This window comes from Rhincodon typus, chromosome 21 (assembly GCF_021869965.1).
Source record: "Rhincodon typus isolate 14 chromosome 21, sRhiTyp1.1, whole genome shotgun sequence".
NCBI lineage: Eukaryota > Metazoa > Chordata > Chondrichthyes > Orectolobiformes > Rhincodontidae > Rhincodon > Rhincodon typus.
Window position 1 is genome coordinate 48,983,562 of NC_063352.1, and position 9,586 is coordinate 48,993,147.

The 9,586-nt window shown below is 40.2% G+C and overlaps 1 protein-coding gene and 1 long non-coding RNA gene across 3 annotated transcripts; one reads left to right on the forward strand and one right to left on the reverse strand.

Moving 5' to 3' along the window:
* Nucleotides 1–654: 654 nt before the first annotated feature.
* On the reverse strand, nt 655–4,337 carry med9 (mediator complex subunit 9). The gene is made up of 2 exons (XM_020514083.2): nt 4,195–4,337; nt 655–1,968 (listed from the first exon to the last, which is right to left on the reverse strand). The coding sequence occupies exons 1-2, from the start codon at nt 4,320–4,322 to the stop codon at nt 1,752–1,754; spliced, it is 345 nt and encodes a 114-aa protein (XP_020369672.2). The 5' UTR covers nt 4,323–4,337; the 3' UTR covers nt 655–1,751.
* Nucleotides 4,338–4,374: 37 nt separating this feature from the next.
* Nucleotides 4,375–9,092, forward strand: LOC125485671. 2 transcript variants are annotated; one of them, XR_007264388.1, is made up of 3 exons: nt 4,375–4,465; nt 5,198–5,298; nt 8,374–9,092. It is a non-coding gene; the product is annotated as an uncharacterized LOC125485671 (long non-coding RNA). The 2 variants fall into 2 exon arrangements; XR_007264387.1 differs by having other exon boundaries at nt 4,381–4,603; nt 8,374–9,090.
* Nucleotides 9,093–9,586: the final 494 nt, after the last annotated feature.

Sequence of the window (9,586 nt, forward strand, 5' to 3'; positions counted from 1 at the left end):
AGTTAGGTTATTTTTACATAAGATGGCAGGACAGCAATGGATTAATCAGAGAAACAAGCACCACATCTGTCAAAGGAATATGGTCTCGAGCGATGAGATTAACAGTTTATTGGAAATCTATGCTTATGAAATATGAACACCTTTAACCTAATCACTGATACATAGCTCACTCAGGACGAAAACTACACTGGGGAGTCGAAAACACGGGATAAAAGAGCACAGTAGTCCAGGAATATTGCAATGTTGAAACAATAGCAAAACGACAGTGCTCAGCGAGATAGGTCTGATGAACCCTAGCACTGAGATTAAAACTGGTATTAATCACCTCTTCATTTCTGGTGCATTCAAGGATTTACCATGTGTTGCTGTTAAGTGTGTTAATTATTGTTAGTGGTTATTATAAGGTTAATGTCTATTGTCTGGGAATGTCTATTGACAATTGAAAACCCCACTATTTTGAGAAGTGTTTGGAAGCAAAAGCATGGATTGCTTAATAACCTCATCCAAAAAACATTTCCACAATGAGTGTTCCCCAAATACTGCAATAGTGACTGCATAGATTAAATATTTGGAGTAAGACTTGAGCTTTCTGACAAGACAAGAGGTATTATCATTGAAACAAGGTTAATATATAAAACATCACCACTCAAATTATGAATTGAAAAATATAGATTTATAAATTCAAAATACAATTTAGTTTCTTCACAAGTGTCTCAAGGCATTAAAAAGTGTTCTAAATTTACACATTTCCAGTAGTCTGGGTACATGAAGGGGAAAAGACAAGTACAACTAACATAGTATGAAGTACTAAAATACAAGAGGGTCTAATGCTCTCCCTTTATAGAAAATTAGAGAGTTCTCTCATGGTTAATATGTTTGTACTATATTCTATTTATAATGGAGAGACATTGCATCACACTACGCAGAAGAGAGATGTCTTAAGTGAAACCTAACAGCAAATAGGTAACACCTATAGCATCAGACATGCAAAAATGATCAAAATAAACTTTACTGAAAACCATGAATGGGACTGGAAGCTTATTTTAATCATTAATAGAAAATATACATTACACCCACACTTTACTATGCTTTAAAGAACATTTAGCATATACTCCGAGTACATAGCTCAGAGTCGAACTTCAACACCAATTAATTGTTCTTGAATTAATTATCTGTTTATCAACTTTAAATGTCAAACCACTTTCGCAACATCCAGTTTTGGAAGCATCAGACAGTTTTTCTTTTAGTGTTTCTAGAGACAAACGTTTACACAACTTCAAACCTACTGTCAAAAGACAATATGGGAGTGTGGTGACACCAAACTGGACTAATGGCCTTCTGTATTCCAGTTCTTGGCTTGAAAATAATATACTTAATTTGAATTCATACACCAGCTAACTAAATCCCCATTAGTTTACTGCCAAAACAATATATCACTGCATGTACATTACAAATCAATAAATTTTTCAATTCATACATAACTCTTTGAAGCCTTACCAGTAATAAGTATTTACTGAACAAATGGATTTGTATATAATCAGATGATCTGGTGACTAGAAAAACAGCAGACAAACATTCTGATAAATGAGCCTTGTACTAAATTAAACAACAGGCTTATAATTTAAAAAAGGTATACTCAATAAACCATTATTAAGCATGCAGTCTTGCCTATATTTCTGTAGTCATGAACTCAGCAGCAAAAAAATAATCTACAATGGAAATGTTCCTTGGTGCTGGTGGCTGGCTACTTCCTATGTTTTGGGGATGTCAAACATGCACAGGCTCTTGTACTTCTGTAAAAGTTCATTCTTTGTGCGAACCTGGTCTCGCAAATTCTGAAGCTGAAGATGCTGCTGCTCAGGACTGAGGTCAATTCCAGGCATTGCCAAAATTATTTCCCGAGTCTCTTGCAGCTTTGTTTTCAGTTTATTGAGTTCTTGGTGTACATCTTGGCTGTCTTTGTCCATGCTGCACTCAGTGATAAAAACCAACAAACAAATCATTACATACAATGGTAATATTTTTACAAAATGTTTATAATAGCAAACACAGACAAAATTACTAGGGCTACAAAACAGTCGTATTGATAACATTGTTCATAACTCTTATTTGTTAACTGGATAGGGCTAGAATTTAGTGCCGTTTCCTAAGTGTCCCTTGATCTGAGTCGATCCATTTTGGAGGGCAGTTAAAAGTCAACCATATTGCTCTGATTCTGGACTCCCTGTAGGCCAGGACAAGCAAGAACATATTAATATATATTCTAAGAGGAGTAGACAATTAAGCCCCTTGAGTCTGCTCCATCATTTGGTGCGATCATGGCTGATCGCCTCTTGACCTCAATTTCACTTCCCTGCCCGCTCTCCATAACTCTCAACACATTCCTAACTAAAACTCTGCCTGTCTCCTCCTCAAATATACTTAATATGCCAGCATCCACCACACTCTGGGGGAGTGAATTCCATAGAATCATGGCCCTTTGAGAGAAGTAATTTCTCTGCATCTGTTTTAAATTTGCTACCCCTTATCCTAAAACTGTGACCTTTCATTGTAGATTACCCTACATGAGGCAACATTCTTTCTACGTGTAGCTTGTTAATGCCCTTTAGCATCTTATGTTCCCCAATTAGATCTCTTCTCGTTCTTCTAAACTAAGCGAATATAGCCCTAAATTGTTCAATCTCTCTTCATAAGACAAAACTCTCAATTCTGGAATCAATCTATTGAACCTCCTCTGAACTACCTCTAATACAACTACATCCTGCCTCAAGTAAGGGGACCAAAATTGTATGCAGTACTCCAGGTGTGGTCTCACCAATGCAGCAACCTACTTTTATCCTCTAATGTTTTCACGATAAATGCCAAAATTTCATCTGCCTTGCTCATTCACTGCTGTAGCCACATACTAGTTTTCTGCAACTCATACGTGGACAGCCAGATCCCTTTGCATCGAAGCACTCTGAAGTTTCTTTCCATTTAGATCATGAGTTGCCTTTCAATCTTTTGGCCAAAATGGATAACCTCACACCTATCCATGTTAAACATCATGTGCCAATTTTTGGCCCATTCATCTAACCTATCCATATCCATTTGTAAGTTCCTTATTTCTTCTTTGGAACTTAATCTCGCACCTATTTTAATGTCATTGGCAAGCTTGGCTGTAGTACTTTCTAACCCTGTATCCAAGTCACAATTCTAGATTGTAAATAGTTGGGTCCAGAGGACTGAACCCCACTAATTACATCCTGCCAACTATAAATTTATCCTAACTCTCTGCTTTCTGTCAGTTGGTCAATTCTCTATCCAAGCTAATAAATTACTCTTAAGCCCATGTGTTCTTAGCTTGTACATTAGCCTTTCAAAATGCTTTCTCAAAGTCCAGATATACTACATCTGCAGGATCCTATTGTTCACATTGTTTGTTACATCTTCAAGGCAAGAATGACATATTTCATTCTCTAAAATGATAGTGAACCAAGTGGTTTTTTTTTTAAATTGATAATTGACAGTGCTTACATGGTTGCTATTAGGCTAGCTATTTTAAAAAAACTGAATTCAAACTTCATCCCTTGCCAGTGGAATATTTGAGCCCAGATCCCCAGAATATTAACCTTGGAGTCGTTACTAATCCAGTGACTTTACTGCTACACTGTTACTTTCCTTTAATATCACATTTTGCTTCAAAAGAATTTTCAGACCTATACATAAACTACTGCAACTGTCCAGTACAAGATAACAAGAAGGTTTGTGAATAGTTTCTATCCAGACTATAATAGTAAACAACAAGCAAAGAGTTACAGCAAATACTACAGCAGATGTCACACTGAGCAAGAACCCATACGCTGTGGCTCAAGCCTTCAAACTCAAGGAGATCAGAGATTCAACTTCCAGGCTTGCTGGAATGTAGGAAATGAATTTGTCCTCAGCAACACATACAAACAATGATTTGGTAATGGCCAAGCCTCTGTTTTAGTTGACATCAGTTGAGGTACAAATATGGGAAGCCAGCTTCCCCTTCAGCACACCTCCCCTCCAAACACCACACTGCACCCCAAACTCCCCACTCCCCCCGCCTCCTCATCCTCCCCCACCATAGCCCTATCCGCCTAGCTCCCTCATCCAAACCCATTCCCTCTTATTTCCCACCCCCGGACACTCAGCCATCACTGATTCTGACCCCGATGCACTCGTTACCATTTGATGATGTCGTGGACGATGGGGAGGAAGGAGCAGTCCTCCTGTTTGATCAGACCCTTCACCACCGAGCCTGTCCCCGAGCCGGAACCCGCCGCCATAGCCGTTACCCCGTCAGGCTGCGTCATATCCGGCCTACTCTGAGCGGGATAGACCATATTCATGAAGCGTCACGCAGCGTCACTTCCGGAAGTGAGCACTGCTTCAGGCGCTAACTTTGTTGTCTGGGACTGGCACAGGAGCAGAGTACTTTCAACATTTCTGTTACTGGGTAATGATGAAAAATTAACAGTTAAACCTCAACGGAGGCAGGGAAACATCAACTCTGATAGTTAGGAACAACAAATGTTGGAAACACTCGGTTACTCCGGTATCTCTGCAAGGGATGGAAGAACAGGTTTTATTTCAGGTCGGTGAAATAGTGTTAGGCTGGGAAAGGCGGGGGGTGAAAACATGTAAAAGGAAAGTCTTCAATTCGGTAGAAGGCCGGGGAAATTAAATGAGGACAGGTATGATAATGCATGCGCAGAGAGATGGGAATGGAGCAAATAAATTCACAACGCAATCAAACTTGAGTTCAGCATACCACATATTATCTTCATCATCCTATTTGCCTTTCTGTTGTCCTTTAGGGATGATATCCTTACCTGGTTTGGCCTTCATGTGGCTCCAGATCCAATAGCAATGTGGTTAACTTTTAACTGCCCTCTGAAACAGCCTAGCGAGCCATTCAGTTCAAGGTCATTTAGGGATGGACAACAAATTCTGGCCTGGCAGCAACGACAATGTCCTATGAAAGAATTAAAAAAAAATCAATTGCAGCTATTGTTGATAAGTGTGCTTTTACAGATTTAGGAATGCAATGCACATCTTTTGTTATGTGTAAATTTACACTTTTTCAGTTCCGATTAAAAATGATGATCTGAAATGTTAACTCTATTTCTCTCTTCATAAATATTATGAGATGTATTGAATATTCCCTACATTTCTGCTTTTACCTCAGATATCCAGAATTCTCAATATTTTGGAAAAGTTGAATGTTAAATTTTACCAGGATCTGATAGGACAGATCAGAGGATACGAGATAGCATGGAAATTGAAGAGGTACTGGTCATGTCTTCTAATTCTCCATAGATACAAGACTGGTGGAACAGGACTGTTGAATTGGAAATATTACAATCTTGTTCAGAAAGTCTGTGAGGACAAGCTCAGTAACTTCGTAGTTTAACTTCAGAGGTGGGGAAGATGATAAACTGGGACAAAGTTAATGGTCACTTGGACAAGATGAATTGAGGAAAGTGGATTTGTGCAGGGCAAGTTGTAATTAAGTTTGAGTTTTTTGATGGGCTAATAGAAAGGTTTGATAAGGGCAATATGTTTGATGTGGGGTACATGGAATACTGAAAGGTGTATGATCAAGCGGCAATAAATAGAATCCTAAGCCAAGTTTTCCCATGCTCAATAAGTGATAGCAGTGCTGTGGATACAACTTTGGATGAATGACAGGGAATATGGAGTGTGCTTTTTCAGACTGGAAGCAAGTTTAATAAGCAATTGAAGTGAAAGTCCACAAAACTCTTAAAAAGTTCTGGAGGTTTGTGAGTTTAGAATATCTCTTAATTCAATGAAGTTTTGGTTTAATTTGTGCAATATGTTAGGTTGAGTTGTTAAAATCACCTTTTTCCCAAAAAATTCAGATCAGATTGTATTCTTAGAATCATACATGCCTAGGTGTGTAAAGAGACCATTCGGTCCCTCGAGTCAGCACCGACCCTCAAACAGCATCCTACCCTATCCCCATAATCCTGCATTTCCCATGGCTAATCCATCTAGCCTACACATCTCTGTACACTACGGGGCAATTTAACATGGCCAATCCACGTAACCTGCACACCTTTGGACTGTGGGAGGAAACCGGAGCACCCAGAGGAAACCCACACAGACACGGGGAGAATGTGCAAACTCCACAAAGACAGTCGTCTGAGGCTGGAATCAAACCTGGGTCCCTGGACATGTGAGGCAGCACAGCTAACCACTGAGTCATCGTGTTGCACCACGTTCTTCATTATAGTTTGTCTCTAATTATATTCTTTTGATCCTAGATTAACGTTTGTAGGTTCAGCCACACTCCAGAACAAATCATATTATTGACACTTAAATGCAGTACTAAGAAAGTGTTGCACTGTCATAATTGTTGGCTTCTACAGGAGCTATTAAAATAAGGTAAAACAAAGAACTTCAGATGCTGGAAATCTGAAGCAGAAACAGAAATTACTGGAAAATCTCAGCAGGTCTGGCAGCAGCTGTGGAGAAAAAGCAGAGTTAATGTTTTGAATCCAGCAAGCTGTCTTACTGAAAAAGGGTCACTGAACTTGAAATGTTACTCTGCTTTCTCTTCACAGATATCCAGGATATCCTCATTTTAGTTCTTAGTTCTACCCACAATGTCTAATTTGATGATCTTTCCAAATTATCATTCCTCCTTACTGCAGAGACTAACTCACGAACTAATAGTGCAATACCACCTCCACTTTTACACCCTTCTCTGAACTGCCTGAAGATCCTAGACACTGGAATGTTGAGTTGCCAGTCCTGTCCCTCCCTCAACCATGTTTCTGTGATGGCAACAACATCACAGTTCCACATGTTAATCAACACCATAATGCACCTTCATCATGAAGGGTCTAACCTCTACTTCGAATACACCTGGCTTTAAAGTAGAGGCCATCCAGCCTTGCCTTACAACCTAGAAACACCACATGGCTGAACCCCTTCTGCCTTAGTTCCTTCCCTCAGGTATGCTGCGTCACCTGCCCCTGCTGAATGAGTTTGAACTCCTCCCAAAGTAACATCAAACCATCCCACAAGGAAGTTAGCCCCATTCTGGTCCAGGTACAGACTGTCCCACTTGTAAAGCTCTCACTTTCTTTGGAAATGGTTCCTGAGATCCAGAAATCTAAAACCCTTCCTGCTGCACAAACTCTTAAGCCACACATTCATCTACTCTATTCTTCTATTTCTGTACTCACTCACACATGACACTGGGCTTAATCCTGAGATTACTATCTTTGAGGTCCTGCTGCTTAGTCTACTGCCTAACTCCCTGAACTCTTGATGCAACACCTTATTCCTCACTCTGCCTGTATCATTGATGCTAATGTGTGCCACAACCTCTATCTCATCACACTTCCCCCTTCAGGATGGACTGCAGCTGAGCAGTGACATCCCTGACCTTGGCAACACACCATCCCAGAGTCACATCTCCAACCACAGAAACGCCTGTCGGTTCTCCCAACTAATGAGTTTCCATCACTATTGCTCCTGCTTTCTTCTTCCTTCCCTCCTGTACAGTCACCCCTTGTGGTGCCAGAAACCTGGCTCTGACTGCACTCCTTGAGGTATCAGCACCCTCCTCCGCTTCTAGAATAGGAAACTGATTTGAGAGTGTGACCACACAGGGGACTCCTGCACTACCTATCTGTTTCTCCTTGACTGCCCAGGTGGTCACCCATTCCTTCCTTTCATCTAGGCGCTTCAGCTGAAGTGTGACCACCTCTCTAAACATGCCATCCATGTATCTCTTCAGCCTCAGGATTTCAGTATAAGAGTCGGTGCTGGTGAGCCTACATCTGGAGTACTGAGAGCAGTTTTGGTCCCCTTATTTAAGGAAAGATATCATGTCATTGGAGGCAGCTCAGAACATGTTCATTAGGATGATCCCTGGTATGGAGGGATTATCTTATGAGCAAAAGTTAAACAAGTTGGGTTTCTACTATTTGGAATTTAGAAGAATGAGAGGTGATCTCACTGAAACATATTGGATTCTTAAGGGGTTTGACAGGGTGAATACTGAGAGAATGCTTCCCCTCATGGGAAAGTCTAGGACAGGAGGCCATGGCCTCAGAATAAAGGGGTGCCAGTTAAGACCAAGGTGAGAAGTAATTTCTTCTCTCAGAGGATTGTGAGTCTTTGGAATTTCTTGCTGCAAGAGATCTGTGGGACAGAGTACTTGTATGTATTCAAGACTGACATAGATAGATTCTTGATCAGTAGGGGAATCAAGAGTTATGAGGAAAGGCAGGAAAATAGATGTGAGGAGTGTCAGATCAGCCATGATCCTATTGAATGGTGGAGTTACTGAGGGACTGAATGGTCTACTCCTGTTACTATTTCTTACAGTCTTATGGTCTAGAATTTTATAAGGCTGTTACCTACCAAGATTCGTGGATTTTTGACTTCAGGAAGAAAGGAGGAGGATACGCCCCATCTACAAAAATGGAGCTGAGGTGGAGAGGGTCGAGACCATCAAGTTCCTGGGAGTGAGGATAACCAACAAGCTGTCCTGGACTTCCCACAGATATGACAGTCAAGAAGGCATACCAACGCCTCTTCCTCAGGCGACTTAGAATATTTAGCATGTTTATAAGGTCTCTCACCAGCATCTACAGATGCAAAACATACTATCCAGGTGCACAACAGCCTGATACAGCAACTGTTCTACCCATTTACACTTCTTGTTGCTGTGGAAAGGCTGCCAAAATCATCAAAGACACATCCCACCCCAGTAATGCTCTCCTATAACCTCTAACGTCAGGCAGAAGATACAGAAGCTTGAACACACACACCACCAGGTTCAGGAACAGCTTCTTCCCTGTGTTATTAGACTGATGAATGGACTCTTTAACTTCAAATAATGTTGATCTTGCTAATGTTGATCTTGCCTAGCGCACCTCTTGTGCAGTTGTAACCTGTATGCCTTGCTCCATCTAAGCAACCTATGATCTGTATGTCCTTGTTTGCTATGATCTGCCTGTACTACTCACAAAATGAAGTTTTTCACTGTACTTAGGTACATATGACTGCCATAAATCAATTCAATAAATCTAGCAAGAAGTCCATCTTTTTGTTTCTCACATGTTGCACAGGAAAAGATTATTGAACAATTCATGTTTTTTTGAAATCCCACTTTAAATCAATTGCTACCAGCACAGAATTAAAATGCTCACTAAATCAAATGCATCAAACATCCATCTGTACCTTACAAGCAATGCGTATGGATTGAGATAAATGTATACATTATCTTTCTTTTAAATCAAGTCAGCTTTGACCATACAACAATCATGTAAGAACCTTTTCCAGTAAATTTTCCGGAGGTATCAGAATGATTCAGTTGTTTGCTCAACAAACTATCTCAGTGTACCCAAAGTTTTAGCTTGAAAGCTTCCCACTTCAAATGGAAGTTTTCTGTCATGGCTAGAGGGAATGAAGAGAAATCCCAGGGAAAACTGTATTCTACATTTCCATGTTTAACTTCTAGTTATTTTAAAAATGGACAACATTGCTGGACTCACAAAATAGTCAAAGCTGATCTCATGTCATATTTTCAGAATTT

What these genes read in the sequence shown, in the direction of transcription:
- med9 (XM_020514083.2), bottom strand. Translation starts at nt 4,322, where the DNA reads ATGACGCAGCCTGACGGGGTAACGGCTATGGCGGCGGGTTCCGGCTCG. An exon ending in GTCCACGACATCATCAAATG is followed by an intron (nt 1,969 to 4,194) that starts GTAACGAGTGCA and finishes CACTGAGTGCAG; the next exon opens with CATGGACAAAGACAGCCAAG.